The sequence below is a fragment of the Heterodontus francisci genome, unplaced genomic scaffold, assembly GCF_036365525.1.
Source record: "Heterodontus francisci isolate sHetFra1 unplaced genomic scaffold, sHetFra1.hap1 HAP1_SCAFFOLD_157, whole genome shotgun sequence".
NCBI lineage: Eukaryota > Metazoa > Chordata > Chondrichthyes > Heterodontiformes > Heterodontidae > Heterodontus > Heterodontus francisci.
Window position 1 is genome coordinate 4,132,201 of NW_027140118.1, and position 26,107 is coordinate 4,158,307.

The following is a 26,107-nucleotide window of genomic DNA, read 5'->3' on the forward strand; positions in this document are numbered from 1 at the left end:
TGGCCCACTAAAGGACAAAGGAGGAATGTTATGCTTGGACTCAGAGAAAATGGGTGAGATTCTAAACGAGTACTTTGCATCGGTATTCACCGAGGAGAGGGACATGACGGATGTTGAGGTTAGGAACAGATGCTTGATTACTCTAGGTCAAGTCGGCATAAGGAGGGAGGAAGTGTTGGGTATTCTAAAGGGCATTAAGGTGGACAAGTCCCCAGGTCCGGATGGGATCTATCCCAGGTTACTGAGGGAAGCGAGAGAGGAAATAGCTGGGGCCTTAACAGATATCTTTGCAGCATCCTTAAACACGGGTGAGGTCCCGGAGGACTGGAGAATTGCTAATGTTGTCCCCTTGTTTAAGAAGGGTAGCAGGGATAATCCAGGTAATTATAGACCGGTGAGCCTGACGTCAGTGGCAGGGAAGCTGCTGGAGAAGATACTGAGGGACAGGATCTATTCCCATTTGGAAGAAAATGGGCTCATCAGTGATAGGCAACATGGTTTTGTGCAGGGAAGGTCATGTCTTACCAACTTAATAGAATTCTTTGAGGAAGTGACAAAGTTGATTGATGACGGAAGGGCTGTCGATGTCATATACATGGACTTCAGTAAGGCGTTTGATAAGGTTCCCCATGGCAGGCTGATGGAGAAAGTGAAGGCGCTTGGGATCCAAGGTGTACTAGCTAGATGGATAAAGAACTGGCTGGGCAACAGGAGACAGAGAGTAGCAGTAGAGGGGAGTTTCTCAAAATGGAGACGTGTGACCAGTGGTGTTCCACAGGGATCCGTGCTGGGACCACTGTTGTTTGTGATATACATTAATGATTTGGAGGAAAGTATAGGTGGACTGATTAGCAAATTTGCAGACGACACTAAGACTGGTGGAGTAGCAGATAGTGAAGGGGACTGTCAGAGAATACAGCTGAATATAGATAGATTGGAGAGTTGGGCAGAGAAATGGCAGATGGAGTTCAATCAGGGCAAATGTGAGGTGATGCATTTTGGAAGATCCAATTCAAGAGTGAACTATACAGTAAATGGAAAAGTCCTGGGGAAAATTGATGTCCAGAGAGATTTGGGTGTTCAGGTCCACTGTTCCCTGAAGGTGGCAACGCAGGTAAATAGAGTGGTCAAGAAGGCATACGGCATGCTTTCCTTCATCGGACGGGGCATTGAGTACAAGAGTTGGCAGGTCATGTTACAGTTGTATAGGACTTTGGTTCGGCCACATTTGGAATACTGCGTACAGTTCTGGTCGCCACATTATCAAAAGGATGTGGATGCTTTGGAGAGGGTGCAGAGGAGGTTCACCAGGATGTTGCCTGGTTTGGAGGGCGCTAGCTATGAAGAGAGGTTGAGTAGATTAGGATTATTTTCATTAGAAAGACGGAGGTTGAGGGGGGACCTGATTGAGGTGTACAAAATCATGAGAGGTATCGATAGGGTGGATAGCAAGAAGCTTTTTCCCAGAGTGGGGGTTTCAATTACTAGAGGACACGAGTTCAAAGTGAAAGGGGAAAAGTTTAGGGGGGATATGCGTGGAAAGTTCTTTACGCAGAGGGTGGTGGGCACCTGGAATGCATTGCCAGCGGAGGTGGTAGATGCGGGCACGATGGAGTCTTTTAAGATGTATCTAGACAGATACATGAATGGGCAGGAAGAAAAGAGATTCAGAAGCTTGGAAAATAGGCGACATGTTTAGAGAGAGGATCTGGATCGGCGCAGGCTTGGAGGGCCGAAGGGCCTGTTCCTGTGCTGTAATTATCTTTGTTCTTTGTTCTTTGTTCTCTGCAATCTTTCAGCATTTAGATAATATGGTTCTTTGACATTCTTCCTACCAAAGTGGACATTTTTGCACTTTCCCATATTATACTCCATTTGCCAGTTCTGTGCCCACTCATTAACCTATCTATGTCTCTTTGCAGCCACCTTGTGTCTTTTCCACAATGTACTTTACTCCCTATCTTTGTGTCATCTGCAAATTTAACAACCATACCTTTGGCCCCTTCATCTGAGTAATTTATATAAATCGTAAAAAGTTGATGCCCCAGCACAGACCCCCATGGCACACCACTCGTTATATCTTTCCAACCAGAAAATGACCTATTTATGCCTACTCTCTTTTAACTGTTAGCTACCCAAAATTCTATCCATGGCAATATGTTACCCCCTGCAACATGACCTTTTCCCCCCATGCAGTAGCATTTGATGTGGCACCTTTTCAAATGCGTTCTGGAAAGCTGAGGACAATACATCACAGGTTCCACTTTATCCACAGCACATGTAACACTCAGCTTTCACAAAACCATGTTGAGTCTGCCTGATAAGCTTGAATTTTCCTAAATACCCTTCGCTTACTTATTTAATAATACCTTCTGACATTTTCCCTAAGGAAGATGTTAAGCTACCTGGCCTTTAGGTTCCTGCTTTCTGCCTCCATCCCTTTTTGAATAAAGGAGCTACATTCACTATTTTCCAATCTAAAGGAACCTTCCCCGAATATAAGTAATTTTGGAAAATTAAAACCAACGCATAAATCATTCTCCCCTGACACAGACCAGGCAGCAGAGTCCAGGTCATTCCATCCATTCAATCCGGGGACAGAAAACGCATTCTCACCTGTTTCAGTTCAGACAGCAGATACCAGGCCATTCCATCCATCAGATCCTATATAGAAGACTATTCTCACCTGTCACAGGTCAGAAAGCAGAGACCAGACCACTGACTCCTGACTTGTGCCTTGCTGATGGTGGACACGATTTGGGGAGTCAGGAGGTGAGTTACTCGCCACAGTATTCCTTGCGTCTGACTTGCTCGTGTAGCCAAAGTATTTAATGGCTACTCCAGTTCAGTTTCTGGTTAAGGGTAACCCCCAGGATCTTGATAGTGGGGGATTCAGCGATAGTAATGCCTTTGAATGTCAAGGGGACATGGTTAGATTCTCTCTTGCTGGAGTTGCTCATTGCCTGGTACTTTTGTGGTGCGAATATTACTGGACAGTTATCAAACACACCTGCATATTGTACAGGTCTTGTTGCATTTCTACACGGACTGATGAAGCAGCAGAGGATGGTTGAGCCCAGGGTACTACCCTGAGGAACTCCTGCAGCGATGTCCTGGAGCTGAGATGATTGAACTGCAACAACCACAAACATCTTTCTTTGTGCTCGGACCGACACAAACCGTTGCAGAGTTTTCCCCTTGATTCCCATTGACTCCAGTTTTGCTCGGGCTCCTTCATGCCGTACTCAGTCCCAACAGTAACCCCTAGGGAACTCCAATAAAAACCTTACTATAGGCCGCAAAAGATCCATTAACCAATACTTTTTGTTTCCTGTCAGTTTTCCAATCCCTTTTATTCCATGAGCTATATCTTTGTTCACATGTCTGTTGTGTGGCACTGTATCAAATGCCTTTTGGAAGTCCAGGTACACCACATCAACTGCATTGCCTTCATAAACCCACTCTCTTTCCTCCTAAAAAAAAACTCTTGCAAGTTACTTAAAATGGTTTTCCCTAAAGAATTCCATACTGTCTTTCCTTAGGTATCTCTCATTTGTCCATGCGGCTATTCATTTTTTCACAAATTATTGTTTCAATAAATTTCCCCTCTACCAATGTTAAACTGACTGACTGCAGTTCCTGGGCTTATCTTGTTACGACTGACCGCTCAAGTATATATATATCCAATCAAATTAGACTGTTCTCATTTCGTGAGCAATACACTGTTAAATAATTCCCGGCGTTCTGCAGATCGCCTAACATATCACTTTAAACTTTCTAAATTAAAGACATCTAAAGCCGAATTGAACTATCTGGCAAACTCCGAATGAGGCAAACCAAACCAGATATCTTTAGACCAACAAATTAACTGTTTATCAGAAAAACTAAACTCTTAAACACTACTAACATATAAACAGCATTAGAAAACAGCTTTCTTTGTGATTTGCACTTCCCGATTATTAATTCTCTGATTAAAGTCCACTTGCAGTATTCCAGGTTCCAATGAGGAAAGAAAAATGACCAACATCCAAAACTTCAACTCCTCCTTCATCCAGCGAGGACATCTACAGATTAACAAATTGCAAATACTTTGATGAATTAATTTTGCTTTCGAATATTGAGGGGTGAAAAAGTGATCAGTCTAAAATTCACCTTCCTTCAGTTTAAATTATCAGTGATCTCTGTTCCTTTCATGCTCATGCTGTCTGTCTCTGTGTCTCTCAAAAGCTGGTTTTTCAGCTAGTTTCAAAAATTAATCGTCATATTTTATCTCGATTCTACAGTCTCTGAATGGCTGTTGCAAAACCTACTCGGAAACAGGCTATTTTAGATCTAGTAATATGCAATGTGGTAGGATTAATAAGAAATATCATAATTATCGTCCTCCAGGGGGTAGCAGTCACAACATGGTAGAAATTCTAATGCAGTTTGAGGACGAGCAATTTGGGTTTCAGACCAGTGTCCCCAACTTAAACAAGAGCAATTACAGAGGTATGAAGAAAGAGTTGTCTAAAACAGGCTGGGAAAATAGACTAAGGGAAAGATAAGTGGATGAGAAGTGGCAGACATTTTACCAGATATGTCATAACGCTCAGCAAAAAATAATCAAGGTCAAAAAGAAGACTCGATGAGAAGGATGAACCACCCGTGGTTAACAAAGGCGGTCAAGGAGAGTATCCCATCAAAAACTAAGGCATACAAAGTGGCAACAACTAGTGGTACGCAAGAGGATTGGGAATCTTTTAAAGAACCAGCAGCGGATGCCTAAAAAGCTCATTAAGACGGAGAAAATTGATTATGAAAGCAAATTGGCAATAAATATAAAAAAAACAAACAACAAGAGCTTCTATATAAGAAGAAAGGGCGTCGTTAAAGTGAGCGTGGGACCCTTGGAGGATGTGACTGGTGAATTGATAATGGGGAACAGGGAAATGGCAGAATATTTAAACCAATATTTTGCATTGGAATTGACGATGGGGGACACTACAAACACCCCACAGATATCAGATAAGCAAACAGCTAATGGGAGTAAAGATATTATAACAGTCTCTTTCACGACGGCAAAGTATTTAACTAACTAATTGGACTAAAGGCAAACAAGTCGCCAGGACCTGATGTGCTTCATCCAAGGGTTTTAAAGGAAGGAACTGCAATGAAAGAGGAGGCAGTGGTCGAAATATTCCAGAACTCACTGGATTCCAGGAGGGTCCCAGTGGATTGGAAAACCGCTAATGTGACGCGCCTGTTCAAGAAGGGAGGGAGACAAAAAGCAGGAAACTATAGGCCAGTCAGCCTAACATCGGTCATTGGGAAAATGCTAGAGTTCATTATTAAGGAAGAAATTGCAGACATTTAGAAAAGCTTAAAGCAATCAAACAGAGTCAACATGGTTTGAGAAAGGGAAATCATGTTTGACACTTTTGTTAGAGTGGTTTGAGGATATAACAAGCAGAATTTATAAAGGGAACCAGGAGATGTAGTGTATTTGGATTTGCAGAAGGCATCCGATAATGTGCCACAGAAAAGATTATTGCACAAGAGAGGAACTCACGGTATTGGGCGTCATATATTAGCATGAACTGAGGATTTGTTAACGCACAGTAGACAGAGAGTGGGGATTAATGGGTCTTTTTCAAGTTGGAAAGACGTAAGTAGTGGAGGGCAGCAAGGATCAGTCCTAAGGTCTCAATTATTCACTATTTGTATTAATGACTTGGAGGAGGGGTCAGAGTGTAATACATCCAAATTTGCTGATGATACAAAAACAGGTGGGAGGGCATCTTGTGATGCAGACATAAGGAATTTGCAAGGGGATATAGTTAGGTAGAGTGAGTGGGCAAAAACTTGGCAGATGCTTTAGAAAGCTTTCCAGAACATACTCGAGGAACTCCTTCCCCTTTCTGACCTCTACACTACTGCTCCTCCAGTCTACATTCGGATAATTAAAGTCTTCCTTGATAACTACTCCATAATCCCTGCATCTCTCTGTAAAACAGACACAACAAATATCTTTTCATGAACACTTTTATTCAACGACACGTTGAATTCACACTTGTGTATTCCATAGTGCCTGTATTAAGGGTTCCCTCAAATTGCCTAGTGCTCCTGCACGGTGCTACCCCAGTGGCTGCAGAATGGTTGGTGTAAGGCTGCTGACTTTCACTGAAGGAGGTTGTAGATGGTCTTGCATGACTCCCTCGAGCAGCTCTGGGTCTTGACGTCTCGCATTCGGACGACATTCGTTCCCCATGGTCAGCAGCAGCCTGAGCTGGTTTATGGGTATCAGCAAAAACACTGGGGGAGTATCAGTGAAGGAAGACAAATTCTGCCAGCCTAAGAGTGGACAGCAGGTTCGTGCTCCACGGAGCCACTGCCTGTCGCACGGAGCGATACCTCAGAAATCCGATTAATCCTCTGGATCTCTGAGTGCTTCACTGCGGTGAGAGCCTTAAAACCCCTTTGACAACTGAGATCCACTGCCATAATGGAAGCAGTAAGATGGCAGCAAGCATGGATCTTATGACCTCGGTCTGACATTCCACTGCAACACCGAGACGTTGAGTGTCTGCCACCTGTGCTGCAGTGGAAACTGCGACAATGATCACCAGACGCTGTATCAAGGCTGGGTCCGCTAGTGCTGTCATGGACTTAGTGACAACTTCCACTAGGGAAAGAATGGGCTTCAAGCTCTGTGCAATGTCCTGTGCCCTGTTGGAGTCGGACTCCTCTAAGTTCCTAGACAGTGACAACAGACCGTCTGACAGGACTGTCAATGGACAAAGTATCTCAGTGGACATGTCTATTAGCATTTTCCTGTCTGTTGCCCCATTAAATTTCTCATCTTAAGTGAGCTGGCACATGCAATCACCACGTGCAGGTCCCGACTCTATTCCAGCCTCGACGGTACACGCAGTGTAAATATTTTAGCAGGTGGTTGTGAGTCCCGGACCTGCTAATGGATATTCACCATCAGTGCTGTACTGCTGCTCTCTCTTTCCCTCTCTCTCTCTGTCCCTGAGAGCTGCTGTGACTGGGAAGCTGGCAGTTTTAGGTTATTATTGGGAAGTATATCATCAGAAGGGGAGGATTGGGGTGAGGTTTTGGGGATTGGATGGAAAGCAGGAGATCCAGGTACCGCCAACTGCAGCTTGTACATCATATCAGACAGCAAGATGAGGGGGAGCTAGGAGTTAAGAGACGTCATAAGGAAAGAACGTTGCATCACCCTTGAAGCTACCAGCCAGCTTCACACACAGTTAGGATCCTGTTAAGCTTACAGTCACCCAGCTTAAAGTGCGGGTCACCCTGGGCGGCATGTATAATTCATGGCAATGAGGAGGCAGCAGGAAGTTTTGTGTGTCACCAGGAACAGGCACGGGCAGATCATGAATCACAAACCCTCGGCCTGAAAAGAAGGACAAATCTGATTTTTCCTGTTTCTCACCTTTTTCATTGTTTTCCATTTTCTCTTTCACCCTGTCTCACACTCTCACCTTTTCAGTTTCGGTCTGGCTCATAGGATCAGAGACAATGCAGCATAGAAGGAGGCTATTCGGCCCATTGTGTCAGTGTTGTCGCTTGGAAATATTATCTAATCAATTCTGCTCCCCTGCTCTTTCCCCAGACTCCTGCATTTTTATCCTTTTCAAGTTTTTGCCAAATTCACTTTTGCAAGATATTTTTGAATCTGTTTCCACCATATAGCCTGACAATGAATTCCAAACCGAATAGCTCACAGCGTAAGAAAATTTTCCTCATTTCCCCTCAGTTTCTTTGCCAATTAACATCAAACTGTGTCTTAATATTGCACTTTCTGACACTGGAAACCTCTTCACCTTAATTACACAATCAAGACTCTTCGTGATTTTGAATTTCTATATTTAATCTCCCTTTATCCTTCACTGCTCCACAGAGGACAAAGAATAAAACAACAGAAAATGTCGGAAATAGTACTGATGATAGGTCACATATCTGAAACAATAACTCTGTTTAAGTCACCACAGATGCTGCCAGAACTGCTGAGTATTTCCAGCACTTTCTGTTTTACCTTATGTATTTTCTGTGCGAATTAAAATTTTAGAAGATTGAAGCCATTGTTTTCAGTCCCCATTGCACACACCATTAACAGCTACCGACTTTATCCCTCTCCCTGACTACTGTGTGAGACTAAAGCAGACTGTTTACAAACTTGGTGTCATATTTGACCCCAAGATGATCTTCCGACCACGTATATGCACTTTCACTAAAATGGCCTATCCCCACCTCAGTTACATCGCCTGACTTTGTTTCTCTCGCAGCTCCTCTGCTTAAAACCCTCATTCAAGTATTCGTTACCACCAAGACGTCTGCAGTACTGAAAGTGACCACCTCTCCTGGTGCTAGTGCCAATACTGATGAGCTGCCAGTTCTCTGATTGGCCAGCAGCTGTTGGAGGTGGGATCCTCATCTTGAAAGGGACTTGGATCCCAGCAAAAGACATTTAGACAAAAAAACCGCACGATCGCTTTCGGGCGAGGTGGGGGTGGGTGGCACGAAAAGGCCGAGGTTCTGTTAACCCCGCCTGTCTGGCCCGCTGCTAAGAGCCACGCCTGCTACACATGTCCAGCCCCATATCACGGAAATAGCCTCCTGTCCCACAACACACTAACATACCTATGTTAATCCTATATTGGCCTCTTGTGCATCCCTGATTTTAATCTCGTCACCACTGGTGGTAGTACCTTCAGTTGTATGGGCCCTAAGCTCTGGAATACCATCTCCGCGCCTCTCCAGCTAACTTTATGTCTTTAAAACACTCCTTGAAGCATATTTCTTTGATCCAGCTTTTGGTCATCTTATCTACAATCTCCTTATGTAACTCGGTATCTTATTTTGTTATATAATGCGCCTATGAAACATCTTGGGACTTTTTACGACATTAAAGGTGCTAAAAAAAAACAAAGAACAAAGATAATTACAGCACAGGAACAGGCCCTTCGGCCCTCCAAGTCTGCGCCGATCCAGATCCTCTCTCTAAACATGTCGCCTATTTTCTAAGGTTCTGTATCTCTTTTCTTCCTGCCCATTCATGTATCTGTCTAGATACATCTTAAAAGACTCCATCGTGCCAGCGTCTACCACCTCCGCTGGCAACGCGTTCCAGGTGCCCACCACCCTCTGCGTAAAGAACTTTCCACGCATATCCCCCCTAAACATTTCCCCTTTCACTTTGAACTCGTGTCCTCTAGTAATTGAAACCCCCACTCTGGGAAAAAGCCTCTTGCTGTCCACCCTGTCTATACCTCTCATGATTTTGTACACCTCAATCAGGTCCCCCCTCAACCTCCGTCTTTCTAATGAAAATAATCCTAATCTACTCAACCTCTCTTCATAGCTAGCGCCCTCCATACCAGGCAACATCCTGGTGAACCTCCTCTGCACCCTCTCCAAAGCATCCACATCCTTTTGATAATGTGGCGAACAGAACTGTACGCAGTATTCCAAATGTGGCCGAACCAAAGTCCTATACAACTGTAACATGACCTGCCAACTCTTGTACTCAATGCCCCGTCCGATGAAGGAAAGCATGCCGTATGCCTTCTTGACCACTCTATTTACCTGCGTTGCCACCTTCAGGGAACAGTGGACCTGAACACCCAAATCTCTCTGGACATCAATTTTCCCCAGGACTTTTCCATTTACTGTATAGTTCACTCTCGAATTGGATCTTCCAAAATGCATCACCTCGCAGTAGTGCTGTAGAAATACAATTTGTGGTTATTGTTTCTGCCCAGTCCATCACCCTGTTTGTGCCCTCATGAATTCTATTACTATCTTGCTCGCTCATCACTAGACTTCCACACTTCATGAGTTCTGAAAATTGCAACTTTGTGAACTGTAGCCTGCTCCCTCGGTAACCTGTGGCCCATGGATGGGCCCTGGCAGCAAAGATGATTCTCCCTGAAACACCCCCAAACTAAGCGAGTACCATCACCCATTTTCCAAGGGTTACCACACTGGCACTGGCAATACCAGCCAACTCACCTGGGGTATGGGACTCCAAGGCTGCTCCTGTCCCAGGTCTGGTGTAATAGCAACAGTGGTCCCTGCTCCCTGGCTATCCCCTGCTGCAACACTTGATTTACGTCGGGTCCGGGACTCTAACAATGGGCCTGGTCCCAGACCTGTTGTGTTACCGGCACTGGCTCCGATCAGCTGACTGTGCGTGGTGTCATCGCCAGACTTACCTATGTGTCTCGGGCACTATGGGTCAAGGGTGTAATACTGGCAGTTCCACTGCTCTCAGTGGCGTTGCCGATACTAGTGAGCAGCTGGCCATGATTGTTCAGCAGCTTTGGCAGATGGGATTCCCATCCTTTAAGGGATGTGGACCACGACACCAGGCAGTTAATTGCTGAAGAGCCACACGGAGTGTAGGCTCTGAATTTCTATGACAGGGTACGCTCATATTTTCTGCCCGCCGTCAGGAACCCCACTGGCTCCACTAAATTCAGCTCCCTGTCTCCAGCAGCAATTCCTGTCACTGGGAAGATAATTCACTGCATACTGAATACAACAACAAATTTGCAATTGTCATCCTAAACTCCTTGAAACTGCTGTTTCCACTCCCAACCTGGAGTAAAATATCCTGACAAATTCCCTTGTTTAGCTTTATCTTCGTGACGATCGAGATTATTTGTTTCATTGATTTTTCAGTCGACACATTCCCAATTATTGCTTTGAAATAATTGAATTCCGTGCTGCCCGCCACAGTTGAGGGAATCTCTCAGGCAGTCCAACATTTAATGTCCTGCTCAAGAGCGATGTGCAACAGACGTTGCAAATCTGAAATAAAAACCGAAAATGCTGGATATATTCATCAGGTCTGGCAGCACCTGTGGAGAGAGAAACACAGTTAATGTTTCAGGTCAATGACCCTTCATCAGAACTGGGAGAGAATAGAAATGGATCAGATTTTAAACCAGACAGGGACGTGAGGGAGGGGAAGGATTACGATTAACATTGATTTTAACATTTCAGTCTCATCCGGAACAGTTTCAGTTCCTGTATTCCATCCCCGTGTGTAATTTTCATTTAATCTCTCCTGCCTTCCACCCTATTACAACACTTCTCTTGTTCTTTCAGCTTCGATCATTTCAGTACATCACTGGATACAGGAACATACTTTAAATCTCAATAAGGCCTCAAGCAAACTGGTAACTTTGCTCCTAGACTGATGTATAATTTCTCTATTTATTCCCCTACCTTACAGTTAACTTGCTGACGATTGGGATCTTATCTCGGGGAAAATGCGGGCTCTCCAAATGTGTCACTCGCTACCTGGTAGCCTTGGCAGCGGCGGATCTACTGGTCATTTTCCTGGATGTGATATTGAGACACATTCCCATTGTTTATCCGGAACAGTTTCAGTTCCTGTATTCCATCCCCGTGTGTAATATTCACGCCATCCTGCTTTACGCAGCCACAGACTGTTCTGTCTGGTTCACCGTCACTTTCACCTTTGATCGATTTGTGGCGATTTGTTGCCAGAAGCTGAAAAGGAAATATTGCAGCGAGAAAACGGCGGCTGTGGTTCTGGGAACAGTGATTGTGCTGAGCTGTTTAAAGAACATCTTCTGGTATTTTATGTTCACAGGTCGGTATTTGCTGTGGAACATCCCATGGTTTTGTGATGCAGTAGAGCATGCTCGGAATTCTCGTATCTGGGGAACAATCGAGTTCCTCCATTACATTCTAACACCGTTTGTCCCATTTATGGTGATTCTACTGCTCAATGCTGTCACCGTCAGACACATTTTAGTGAGCAGTAGAGGACGCAGGAGACTCCGGGATCATAGCAGTGGGGAGAGACGCAAAGACCCAGAGATGGATAGCCGAAGAAAATCCATCATTTTACTGTTAATTATCTCGGCAAATTTCATTCTGTTATGGGCAGTGTTAATGGTGTTTTCGATATGGAGCCGGATGTGGTATTTAGGTTATCAGTCTATATTTCTACCGGCGTTTCTGCGGGAATTGGGCTTCATGCTACAGCTGCTGAGCTGCTGCACAAACACTGCGTTTTATGTCGTGACCCAGACTCAGTTCAGAGTGCAGTTGAAGAATGTGCTGAAATATCCCTTTACTCCAATTTTTAAATTCATTCAATGTTGTGATGAGCGCATGAGATAGAGACAGACCCGTTGTCGGTTCGAGAGAGAAATACAGGGTGTGTGTGAGAGAGAATCGGGCAGGGAGTGGGTGAGAGAGAGACAGACAGGGAGCGTGTGCGAAAGAGACAGACAGAGAGTTTGTGAGAGAGACCGTTTGGGAATGTGTGTGAGAGAGACAGACAGACAGGGATGCAGTGTGAGGGAGAAAGACAAGGTGTGTGTGTGAGAGAGACAGACAGGGAGTGTAGGTGAGCGAGACAGTCGGGGAGTGTGTGAGAAATAGACAGCCAGGAAGTGAGTTTGAAGGAGAAAGACAGGGTGTGTGTGAGAAAGAGATAGTCAGACAGGGAGTAGTGTGAGAGTGACAGAGAGGGAGTAACTGTGAATAAGAAAGACAGGGTGTGTCTGTGAGAGAGACAGACAGAGACACTAGGTGAGGGAGACAGACAGTGAGTGTTTGTGTGTGAGAGAGAGAGACAGACAGGGAGTGTGTGTGAGAGGCAGAGACAGACAGGGAGAGTGTGAGAGAGACAGATAGGAAGTGTGTGAGAGAGGGAAACAGACAGGGAGTGCGTGAGAGACTGATAGTGAGAGTGTGGGAGAGACAGACAGGGACTGTGCGTGTGAGAGTGAGGTACAGTGTGTGTGAGAGAGACTGACATGTTTTGTGTGTGAGAGAGAGGCTGTGAGGCAGTGTGTGTGAGAGACAGACAGGGTGTGTGTGTGACAGATGCAGACAGGCAGTAATTGAGACAGAGGCAGGCAGGCATTGTATGTGGGAGAGACAGAGGTTGTGTGTGTGTGTGATAGAGGCAGTCAGGCCGTGAGTGAGAGACAGACAGTACACGTGAGAGATTTAGGCAAGGAGTGTGTGTGACTGAGGCAGAGGTGTGTGTGAGAGAGAGACAGACAGGGTGTGTGTGTGACAGATGCAGACAGGCAGTAATTGAGACAGAGGCAGACAGGCATTGTATGTGGGAGAGACAGAGGTTGTGTGTGTGTGTGTGATAGAGGCAGTCAGGCCGTGCGTGAGAGACAGACAGTACATGTGAGAGATTTAGGCAAGGAGTGTGTGTGACTGAGGCAGAGGTGTGTGTGAGAGAGAGACAGACAGGCAGTGTGTTTAAGAAAACAGGCAGGTCGTGTTTATGAGCGCGACAGGCATGGAGTGTGGGACACACAGGGATTGTCTGTGAGAGAGAAAAGGAGGAAGTCTGCGCAAGTAAGGCAGACAAGGAGTGTATTTGAGATGCAGACAGGAAGGGTGCATGAGAGACAGTCAGCGATTTAGTATGAGAGATACGGACACACAGTACGTGCGCCAGAGAGAGCGACAGGGTGTGTGTGTGTGTGTGTGTGTGTGCGTATGTGCCAGACAAAGCATGAGATAGAGAGAAAGAGAGAGAAAACAGGGACTGGGCTAGAGAGGGAGACAGAGAGGGACTGAGGGAGATGAGAACATGGAGTGAGAGAGTGACTGGGAATGGGAGAGAGAGAGACAGGGATTTTAAATGAGAGAGAGAGGGAGTGTAGAGAAATGTAGGTAAACAGGGAGTTAGATGGGGCGGAGTGTGAGAGAGACTGAGACAGAGAGAGAATGAAAGACAAAGAGAGTGACAGGAGTGAGGGAACGAGACAGAGCGGGACCAGTCGTGGGAAGGAGAGACACGGAGTCGAGAGAGTGAGTGTTTGAGACAGGCAAGGAGTGACAGAGAAAGAGATGGGATTGAGGGACTGATAAAAGGAGTGGCAGAAAGTGAGAGACAGACATGAAGTGTGAGATATAAAGGGAAACGGAGTGGTGGCACAGTGCTGCAGTGGCTGGCACCACAGCCTCATAGCTCCACGAACCCGCGTTCGATTTTCGGTACTGTCTGTGTGGAGTTTGCAAGTTCTGCCTGTGGCCCCGTGGGCTTTCGCCAGGTGCTCCGGTTCCCTCCCACAGCCAAAGACTTGCAAAGGTTGAAAGGAAAATTGGCCAACTGAAATTGCTCCTAGTGTAGGTAGGAAATGTGAGATTACTGCAGGGTCAGTATAAATGGGTGGTTGCTGGTCGGCACTGGCTCAGTGGACCAAAGGGCCTGTATCAGTGTTGCAATTCGAAACAAATAAAAATGAGAGTCAGAGGGAAATAAACAGTAATAGAGTGAGAGGGGAGTCGAATACTGAGAGATAGGGACAAAGAGATCGTGACAGGGATTGGGAGAAACAAACAGACAGATTGTCTGTGGGTCGGTCACACAGACAGTGTAAGAGAGAATTACAGGGAGTTGGCGACTAAAAGTGATGCTTAATATTCTCAGCCCTCACGATCCGCTGACCACTCGGAGAAGTGGACGCTGTTGAGGCTCCAGAGCTGCTGGCCTTCTGATCTAACAGCAGCGGGAACATGCTCTGTGCCCTTCATTGGACAGGGAGCTCAGAGCGGAAATTTAGGAAGCTATGTACCGGGAATGTTGTTCTACCAATCTCATTGCTGGGTAGAGCAGTCTCAGGTTCCCCCCATGTGGTCCTGACATCAGGTTTCTGAAACCGCAAGAAGATCCAATGCAGAAGTGCAGACATGGAGAAAGGGAACGACAGACGGAACATACTGCGTTTAATATTAAGTATGAGCTGTATGTGGAATTGACCAGTGTCACTGGTTCATTTCCCAGTCCCGGTGTGGGGTCTGTGAATGGAATCAGATATTTGAAAATTGCAGTAATATTTCCGACAAGGACTTGGAGTTAAAGATATCAAATCAATAAAACAGATCTCCTGATCATAATAATAAAAGCAAAATACTGCGGATGCTGGAAATCTGAAATAACAGCAAGAAATGCTGGAAATACTCAGCAGGTCTGGCAGCATCTGTGGAGAAAGAAGCAGAGATAACGTTTCAGGTCAGTGACCCTTCTTCAGAACGAGCAAATATTCGAAATGTAAAAGGTTATAAGCAAGTAAGGCGGGGGTGGACAAGAGATAACAAAGGTGAAGGTGTAAATAGGAAAAGGTCACAGAAAAGCTGACCGGAAGGTCGGTGAGCAAAGGCAAACAATATGTTAATGGTGTGTTGAAAGACAAAGCATTAGTACAGATCGGGTGTTGACAGACTGAAAATTGAACAGCCGCAAGTGCAAACATGAAAAAACAGTGGGCAAGCAAAATGAATAAACTAGGATGAAATAATAGAAACACGAAAAAATATTTGAAAAAGGAAAAAGAAAATGCAACTGAAAATAAAAGTAAAATGGAGCCTGTCATCTTCTGAAATTGTTCAACTCAATGTTCAGTCCGGCAGGCTGTAGTGTGCTTAATCAATAAATGAGATGCTGTTCCTCGAGCTTGCGTTGATGTTCACTGGAACCTGCAGAAATCCCAGGACAGAGATGCGAGCATGAGAGCATGGGGGAGTGTTGAATTGGCAAGCAACCAGAAGCTCAGGGTCCAGCTTGCGGACTGAGCGGAGGTGTTCCGCAAAGCGTTCACCTAGTTTGCGTTTTTTTAAATTCATTCATGGGATGTGGGCGTCACTGGTTATGCCAGCATTTATTGCCCATCCCTAATTGCCCTTGAGAACGTGGTGGTGAGCTACCTTCTTGAACCGCTGCAGTCCATTTGGCGTAGGTGGACCCACATTGCTGTTACAAAGGGAGTACCTGGCTTTTGACCCAGCGATATTGAAGTTCCAAGTCAGGATGGTGTGTGTCTTGGAGGGGAACTTACAGGTGGGGATCTTACCATGTATTTGCTGCCCTTGTCCTTTCTAGCTGGTAGAGGTCGCGGGTTTGGAAGGTGCTGTCTAAGGAGCCTTGGTGCATTGCTGCAGTGCATCTTGTAGATGGTACACACTGCTGCCACTGTGCGTCGGTGGTGGAGGGAGCGAATGTTTGGAGATGGTGTGCCAATCAAGCGGGCTGCTTTGTCCTGGATGGTGTCGAGCTTCGATTGGGTTGTTGGAGCTGCACCCATCCAGGCAAGTGGAGAGTATTCCATCACACTCCTGACTTGTGCTTTGCAGATGGTGGACAGGCTTTGGCGAGTCAGGAGGTGAGTTACTCGCCTCGGGATTCCTGGCCTCTAAACTGTTGTTGTAGCCACGGTATTTATATGGCTACACCAGTTCAGTTTCTGGTCAATGGTAGCCCCTAGGATGTTGATAGTGCGGGATTCAGCGATGGTAATGCCGTTGAATGTCACGTTGAGATGGTTAGATTCTCTCTTGTTGGAGATGGTCATTGCCTGGCACTTGTGTGGCGCGAATGTTACTTGCCACTTAACAGCCCAAGCCTGAATATCGTCCAGGCCTTGCTGCATTTCTACACGGACTGATTAAGTATCTGAGGAGTCACGAATGGTGCTGAACATTGTGCAATCATCAGCGAACATCCCCACTTCTGACCTTATGATTGAAGGAAGGTAATTGATGAAGCAGCTGAAGATGGTCGGGCCGAGGACACTACCCTGAGGAACTCCTGCATTGATGTCATGGAGCTCAGATGATTGACCTCCAACAACCACAACCATCTTCCTTTGTGCTCGGTATGACTCCAGCCAGCGGAGGGTTATCCTCCTGATTCCCATTGTCCTCAGTTTTGCTAGGGCTCCTTGATGCCATACTCGGTCAAATGCTGCCTCGATGTCAAGGGCAGTCACTCTCACCTCACATCATGAGTTCAGCTCTTTTGTCCATGTTTGAGCCAAGGCTGTAATGAGGTCAGGAGCTGAGTGGCCCTGGCGGAACCAAAACTGAGAGTCACTGAGCAGGTTATTGCTAAGCAAGTGCCGCTTGATGGCACTGTTGATGACACCTTCCATCATTTTACTGATGATTGAGAGTAGGCTGAAGGGGTGGTAATTTTCCACATTGCAGGGTAGATGCCAGTGTTGTAGCTGTACTGGAAGAGCTTGTCTGGGGGTGCGGCAAGTTCTGGAGCACAGGTCTTCGGTACTATGGCCGGAATATTGTCAGGACCCATAGCTTTTGCAGTATCCAGTGCTTTCAGTCATTTCTTGATATCACGTGGAGTGAATCGAATTGGCTGCACTCTGGCATCTGTGATGCTGGGGACTTCAGGAGGAGGCCGAGATGGATCATCAACTCGGCACTTCAGGTTAAAGATTGTTGCAAATGCTTCAACCTTATGTTAATGCTTCAATCATTGGTCTTCCCAATGTAGAGGACACCACATTGTGAGCAGCGATCCCCATCTGCAAAATTGAAAGAAGTGTAAGTAATTCGCTGCTTCACCTGAAAGTGGCGTTTGGGGCCAGGAATAGTGATGAGAGAAGAGGTAAATCGGCAGGTATTACACCACCTGCGATTGCAGAGGAATGTGCCATGGGAAGGGGACGAGGTGTTGGGGGCAATGGAGGAGTGGACCAGGATGTCACGGAGAGAAAGATCCCTTCGGAATGCTGACATGGGAAGGGAGGGGAAGATGCATTTGGTACTGGCATCAAGCTGGAGGTGGCGAAAATGGTGGAGGATGATCCTTTGGATATGGAGGCTGATGGGATGTAAAATGAGGACAAGGGGACACCTGTCGCGGTTCTGGGAGGGAGGGGAAGGAGTGATGGTAGAGGTGCAGGAAATGGGCCAAACATGGTTGAGGGCCCTGTCAACCACAGTGGTGGGGCAGGGTTGGGGGGGGGCGACACTCGGTTAAGGAAAAAGGAAGACGTATCAGAAGCGCTGTCATGGAGGTTAGCATCATCGGAGAATATGCGTCGGAGATGGAGAAAGTGTGAGAATGGAACGGAGTCCTTACAGGACGCAGCGTGTGAAGAAGTGCAGTCGAGGTAGTTGTGGGAGTCAGGTGGCTTATCATGGATATTAGTAGACAGCCTATCCCCAGAGATGGAGATAGAGAAGTCGAAGAGGGGAAGGGAAGTGTCGGAGATGGACCATGTGAAGGTGAGAGAAGGTTGGAAATTAGAAATAAAGTTGATAAAGTTTTCCACTTCGGGCAGGAGCAAGCAACTGCACCGATACAGTCATCAGTGTACCAGAAAAAAGATTTGGGGGAGGGGGACTGAGGAGGACTGGAACAAGGAATGTTGGACATCTCCGACAAAAAGACAGGCATAACTAGGTCCCATGCGGGTACCCACAGTGGCACCTTTAACTTGAAGGAATTGCGTGGAGTTGAAGGAGCAGTTGTTCAATGTGAGAACAAGTTCAGCCAAGCGGTGGAGGATGGTGGTGGATGGGGACTGGTTGGGCCTCTGTTCAAGGAAGAAGCGAAGAGGCCTCAACCCATCATGGTGGGGGATGGAGGTGTAGAGAGATTGGACGTCCATAGTGAAGAGGGGGCGGTTCGGAACAGGAAACTGGAAATTGTCAAATGAGGTCGGGCGCCTGAAGTATCACGGATGTAGGTGGGAAGAGACTGGACCAGAGGAGAAAAGATAGAGTCAAGATTGGACGAAATAAGTTCAGTGGGGCAGGAACAGGTTAACACAATGGGTCTGCCGGGACAGTCCAGTTTGTGGATTTTGGGAAGGAGAAGATGTAATCAGTCAAGCAAGTTCTATCCTGTGTCAATGGACAGGACACAAAGGGAACAGATTGCGAGACATCGTAACGTGTTACACTCAGAGGGTGGACGCAAACTGCTTACCTGGTGTTTTTCTAGGTGGGAAGGGAGCCAGTCCCAATCCCAAACCCTCTCCCCTCCATCTCTGCCGGGGAATGGACCTCTCTCTCAGTCTGGTGTGTGTGGGTTGTGTGTTCTCAGTATCCCTGTTTCAATCTTGATCACTTTCAATCCTCTGTTTTCTAAGCGGCATTTGTTTGTCATGGGATGTTTCTGAGAATGTCGGTGCAACAGACAGGATGCTCTGGAATCTTTCCATATCTCTTCTTAAGAAACCCTTGTTTTGATTCATCCAATTTTCGTTTTCCCTTGCCTCCTGGGAACATTTGTTCTTACTTCGAAAAATGTCATGACAAGATGGAAAGAGAGGGAGAGCTTTGGGATGAGGAATTTTGTTGGACAGTATCTTTCTCTTCCTTGGACAGAGGCCTTCATTCTGAAGCAGCATCGTATGGGTCTCTATGCGTTTGTGTCTGTTTATTACACTGAGAGTGAATTTCCTCTCCAGGAGCTCAACTTTGGTGCCACGGTTAAACGTGTTCCTGTTGGATTTCGGCACTTGAGTTGTGAAACTGGTTTAACCCTTTGGTTAATTTCGAACTGGCCTTTCAATGTGACACAAACAGGTTAATTCACGATGCAGAATAGGGAGTGTCCACCCCTACAGAGAAAATTTTGAAGCCATCAAGTAGACCCTATGCGAAAATTTCTTATGAGTCCAGAATAATGCTTCTGTTTCCGGGCAGTGGAATTTAATCAATGGTTAGGTGATATGCACGACAGCCATTTTAAAATAAGAGCACATCGTGGTGGTCATTTTCGTATTAACTTTCGGTGGCAGTGATTTTAACTGACATGCAGTGCTGCCATTTCAAGTGAAGTGCAGTGACCATTTAAGTGTTATGCACTGTGGCCATTTTAAGTTACAGGCAGTGTGGCATTCTTAATATGAATGTGTGCAACCATTTTATGTGACAGGCAGTGCGACCATTTTACGTGATATGACAGGTCAGAGGCTAGGAATTCTGCGGTGACTAACCCACATCCATTCTCCCCAATGTCTGTCCGCTATCTACAAGGCAAATGTCAGGAGTGCGTTGGAATACTCCCTACTTGCCTGGATGGGTGCAGCTCCAACAACACAGAAGAAGCTCGACACCATCCAGGACAAAGCAGCCCACTTGATTGTCACCCCATAGGCAAACATACACTCCCTCCATCACCGACCCACAGTGTCAACAAAGTATCCCATCTGCAAGAGGCACTGCAACCAAGGCTCCTTAGACAGCACCTTCCAAACGGTGAATTCTTCCACCTAGTAGAACAAGGGCAGCAGATGCATGGGAGCACCAGCACCTGTAAGTTCCCGTCCAAGTCACACACCATCCTGACTTGGAACTATATCGCCGTTCCTTCACTGTCGCTGTGCCAACATCCTGGAACTCCCTTCCTCACAACATTCTGGGTGCCCCTGCACCCCACACGGACTGCAGCAGTTCAAGATGGCAGCTCACCGCCACCTTTCCAAGGGTAATTTGGGATGTGCAATAATTGCTGGTCTATCCAGCGATGACCACATCCCAAGAATAAATAACAAGAAGACAACTTATGTGACACTCATTGTGGTCATTTTAACTGACATTTGTTATTGCCATTTTAAATGATGTGCACTATGGCATATTTAAGTGATGCGCATACGACCATTTTAAGTGACATGCACTGCGGCCGTATTAAGTGATATGTAATGCGACCATTTAAAGTGATATATAGTGCAACCATTTAAGTGAGGTGCAATGGGGCCATTTTGAAGGATATTCAGTGCGACAGTTTTCACTGATATGCAGCGCGATCATTGTATGCCATTTGCGATGCGACCACTTTAAAAGATCTGCAGTTTGACTATTGCAGGTGATATGTGGTGCAACCATTTGAAGTGATATTTGTTGTAACAATTTTAAATGATGTGCACTGTGGCGCTTTTAAGTGGTATGCATGCAGCCATTCAAGTGAGATGCAGTGCGGCAATTTGAAATGACTTGCCCTGCAGCCATCTTAAATGATATGAATTGCGACCATTTTAGGTGACATGCTGTGCAGCAATTTTAAGTGACATGCACTGCAGCCATTTTAAGTGAAATGAAGTGCGACCATTTGAAGTGATATGCACTGCGGCCGTTTCAAAGGATATGCACCGCGATAATTTTAAGTGACATGCCATGTGGCCATTTCAATAGATATGCAGTGCAACCATTTTAAGCGAGCTGCAGAGTGACCATTTTAAATGGCATGTACTGCCGCCATTTTGCGTGATATGCACTACCGCCATTTTGAGTGATATGCACTGCGACCATTAATGTGGCATGCAGTGTGACTATTTTAACTGGCGTGCATTGCAGCCATTTTAAGTGACACGCATTGTGGCCATTTTAAGTGGAATGCAGTGAGACTATTTGAAGTGATATGCCCGCTGGCTCTTGTAAATGACATGCACGGGAGCCATTTTGAGTGACATGCTCTGCCAGCATTTGCAATGCCATGCGCTTCCGCCATTTTAAATGATTTGCAATATGGCCATTTTAAGTGATATGCTCTGTGGCTATTTCATTGCCATACACTGCGACCATTATAAAACGAGAGCATTCCACGGCGATCATTTTCAGGGTTTTCTGTCCACGGCAGTGAAGAAATGAGATGTAGCTGGTTGTAAATTAGTATAATGGTTCATACAGGGTAATAAACGGTTAGCAAGGGTTATAAAGGATTGTAAACAGTTACAAACGATTATACACGGTAATATACAACCGTAAACGATTATAAAGTGCTATAAATAATTAAAAAGGATTATGAACGGTTAAAAAGCTTATGGAAGATTCTACAAGTTACAAGGGATTATATAGTGCTACAAAGGATTAAACTAAGTTACAAATCGTCATAGCGTATTATAAAGGGTTTAAACGGGTGTAACGGTTTAGAATGATTATAAATGGTAATTAAAAATTATAAAGGGTTCTGAGTAATATAAAGAGATTTTCAAGATTACAAATGATGATGCAAAATTCTGACTGTCGTTTCCCTGTCACCATGAGAACAGACCCGGCCTCCATACACTCTTCACCAAGGGAACAGGCTCCACCCCCATTCTCCCGTCACAATGGGTAACGAGCTCCGCCTTCATTTCCCCGCCACCATGGGAGACACGTATCGCTCCCACTCCCCCGTCATCATGGGGCAGAGAACCTGCCCCCACTCTTCCATCACCTTGGCTTCAGGCCCCAGCCTTCGGCTGTCACCATAGCGACAGACCCTGCCCCCGTTCAGTGAACACAGCGACAGGCTGAGCCACACCCCTCCATCCCCGCTCTTTCACTGTACCGAGATCCGTGCCATCCACTTTGCCACCGTCACATAAGGCACCGCCACACTGCCCTGTCACCATAGCGACAAGCCCCACCCCCGCTTTGTCACCATAGCTTCAGCTCCCTCCCCCGCTCAGTCAGCATAGTGACAGGCCCCACCCCGCTCTGTCTCCATATCGGCAGAACCGTCCCCGCTATGTCACCATAGCGACAGGTCCGACATCCGCTCTGTCTCGACAGACAATCCCCGTTCCCCGCTCAGTCAGCATAGTGTCAGGCCCCGCCCCTGATCTGTATCCATAGTGATAGGCCCCGCCCCCCCCAGCTTTTGGAAATAGTGATTCAGTGCTTCTCATCTTTGAATGAGTTTACCAATTGCAGTAAGGGAATATTTCAGCATATTCTTCAACTGCTCTCTGAACTGAGTCTGGGTCACGGCGCAAATCGCAGTGTTTGTGCAGCAACTCAGGAGCTGCAACATGAAGCCCGATTCCTGCAGAAACACAGCTAGATTAGCAGACACAGACCCCAAATGCTCCATCCGGTTCCATATCGAGTTCACCATTAACAGGGTCCATATCAGAATGATTCCCCGAGATAACTAACAGTAAAATTATGGATTTCCTTCGACTCTCCATCTCTGGGTCTCTGCGACTCTCCCCACTGCTGTGAGCCCGGAATCTTCTGCGTCCTCTGCGGTTCAGTAAAATTTGCCTGACTGTGAGAGCGTTGAGCAGCAGAATCACCACAAATGGGAGCCCCGGTGTTAGAAAGTAATGGAGGAACTCGATTGTTCCCCAGACACGAGATTCCGCAACATCCTCAGTTACATTACAAACCCAGGGGAGGTTCCCCAGCCGATACTGACTTGTTAATATAAAATACCAGCAGATGTTATTTAAACAACTTATCACAGTCACTGTTCCCAGCACCACAGCAGCCGTTTTCTCGCTGCAATATTTACTTTTCAAATTCTGGCAATGAATGGCCACAAATCGATCAAAGGTGAAAGTGACGGTGCACCAAACAGAACAGTCTGTGGCTGCATTAAGCAGGATGGCGTGGATATTACACACGGGAATGAACAACAGGAACTGAAACAGTTCCCAAAGAAGAATGGGAATGTGTCTCAATATCAGGTGGAGGATAATGACCAGTAGATCCGCCACTGACATGGCCACCAGGTAGCGTGTGACACATTTGGTGAGACCAGGCTGTTTAAAAACCGTTCCTTCGCTCATCTCTCCCAGTTCTGATGAAGGGTCACTGACCTGAAACATTAACTCTGTTTCTCTCTCCACAGATGCTGCCAGACCTGCTGAATATTTCCAGAATTTTCTGATGTTATTTCAGATTTCCAGCATCTGCAGCACTTTGCTCTTGAATGGAAAGTTAAATGTTGGACTGATTGAGAGATTCCCTCACCGGTGACAGGCAGTACGGAATTCAAATATTTAAAAGCAATAATTGGGGATGAGTCCACTGAAAAATCAATTAAACAAAGTATCTCAATCGTCACTAGGTTAACTGTAAACAAGGGAAATTATCAGGAAATTATGCATCAGTTAGGAGTAAAAAAACACAGCTTGAAGGATTTCGGGTGAGTTTTGTACATTTGTTACCACGTTCTGTATGTCTATAAGTATTGCACCAGTGACAGGGATTTCTGCTCGAAACAGAGAGTTAAGATTGGCGGAGCCAGCAGAGTTTGTAACAGCGGACTGAAAATAAGACGTGAGCCCGACTTGGCAATTTGGAGCTCACACAGTGCAATTCAGTGGCGCCCAGGAAGTTAACTGCCTGGTGCCCTTGTCCGCATCACTTTTAGGATGGGGATCCCACCTGCCAAAGTTACTGAACAATCAGAGGGCCAGTGGCTCAGTGGTATTGGCAACACCACCAGGAGCAGTGGAACTGCTAGCACGATACAAGGCCTGTGTTCACGACCATCACTGGGGACCTAGACCCCAGGCAAATGTGGCGAGGACCCCAGGGCCAGTCAGATAGACGGGGCCACTGCCAGTAATATACCAGGCAGAGGACTAGGAGCATGTCTGGAGAGCCTGGACCCCATATAAGTGTTTATGGTCCTCTGGGTCTGGTCAGGGAGTGGGTGTCACTGCCAGAACTACTCCAATCCTGAAACCCAGAATATTACTGGAGTCCCAAATCCCAGATAGGTTCAGGGGTTTCGTGGGGACCCGTCAGAGTCTGGGGCCCAATATCGGTACTACACCAGACCTGGAACTAGTTGGCATGCTGGACCCCGACACTAAAGGTAAGTGTTGCGGGGTTTCAGGGCCCGTCAATGACCGGGTGCCACAGACAGTACTACACAGGTCCAGGGACAAGGAATGTCACTCGAGGTTGGACTTCCGATAAGGCTGATAAGATAGCCAGGATCAGTCAGGGAACGCGGTGACTGCCAGTACTACAGCTGGCCTGGGACCAGGACCATTCTTGGACATCCATAGCCAAGGTATATGTGAGACTGTCGCCTCGGAACTATAAGGAAATAGAGGGAGGGAGGGCCACTGCTCAGTACAAGACCAATGCCTATCCTGGAGACACCAGAGCCAAGTCTGTGTGATGGGGATGTTGGGGCTGGCTACGGAGGAGGGACAACTGCTGACAGTGCACCAGCCCTGGGAGCAGCACCATAGCCAGAACCAGGGACCTCAGATAAATTATGTGGGATGGCTGCGGCCAGCCAAGGAGCATGGGCCACTGCTGATACTGCACCAGGCGTAGGATCAGAGCAGCCTTGGAGTCCCATTCACCAGGTAAGTGCGGTGGGGAATCAGGGTCCAGTCTGATAGCTCCTGGAAGGTGGTGAGGGGGCTGGCTGATTGCGGAGGGGTTTAATGCAGAAGAAGACTTTGCTGTTGGGTGCCGGTCCATGGGCCACGTATTACCCTTCGGAGGAGGCCTCCCCCAATTCTGCAGAGGGGCTGTCTTGTTTTGCTGGGCGTCCTGCACAAGTTGCGGGGCTCCCATCAACCGATCGTGTAGTTCCACTTAGAGACCTCAGGTGATCTCTGGGTAGGAATGTTGTCGACATCACCACTGTCTGGGTCCCTCCGCCTTCTATCCTGGCTCCTGAAAAGCCATTTAATTCCAGGGTTTAAATTATACAATCATGATTGGATTGGGAAATAGAATTTTTTAACCAACGGATTTCAACTGGAATCAGGAGTGGATCAAGAAGTTATTAAAATAAGAGGATTAAATCAAACATGAGTACTAGCAGGTTTATAATAAAGCAGACCCCAGTAAATATTGACGAGGTGAGTAACAGATTACAGGAGGTCTTTTATCAACATTGTGGTGAATGAATGTTTTTCAGACTGGAGGGAGGTATACAGTGCAGTACTCAAGGGTTCCACTAGTACCACTGCTGCTTCTGACAGACAATAATGCCTCAGACTTCCGGCTTCAGGTCACGGTGTTGACATTTGCCGAAGTCATGAACCGTTGAAGAGCAGTGAAGGGTGAGGAAGATATTAATAGAGTTCAAGAGGGTATAGACAGGGTGGTGGAATGGGCAGTTGTTTTTGTTGTTTCTGCCCATTCCACCACCCTGTCTATGCCCTCTTGAATAAGTCACATAACGAGAGTGAAGGTATGATGGCAAAAAGCTGGATCAGAAAAGGAGGTTTTAAGGAGTGTCTTAAAGGCAGAACGTGAGGTGGAGAAGTGTGGAGAGAGTATTTGAGAGTTTAGGGCCCAGGCAACTGAAGGTACAACCACCAATGATGAAAAGACTAAAATCAGAGTCCACTAATAGACGAACACAGACCTGGTGTTGGGGAATAAGCCCGGCCAGGTGGTTGAAGATTCAGTAGGGGACTACTTTGGGAATAGTGATCACAATTCCGTAAGTTTTAAAATACTCATGGACAAAGACGAGAGTGGTCCTAAAGGAAGAGTGCTAAATTGGGGGAAGGCCAACTATTCCAAAATTCGGCAGGAGCTGGGGAATGTAGATTGGGAGCAGCTGTTTGAAGGTAAATCCACA

At 46.4% G+C, this 26,107-nt stretch overlaps 1 protein-coding gene across 1 annotated transcript; it reads left to right on the forward strand.

The window, feature by feature from the left end:
• The first annotated feature begins 10,145 nt into the window (after positions 1–10,145).
• Positions 10,146–12,171, forward strand: LOC137358868 (probable G-protein coupled receptor 139). Its single transcript, XM_068025085.1, has 2 exons — positions 10,146–10,200; positions 11,252–12,171. Exons 1-2 carry the CDS (start codon positions 10,146–10,148, stop codon positions 12,169–12,171), a joined length of 975 nt encoding a protein of 324 aa, XP_067881186.1.
• Positions 12,172–26,107: the final 13,936 nt, after the last annotated feature.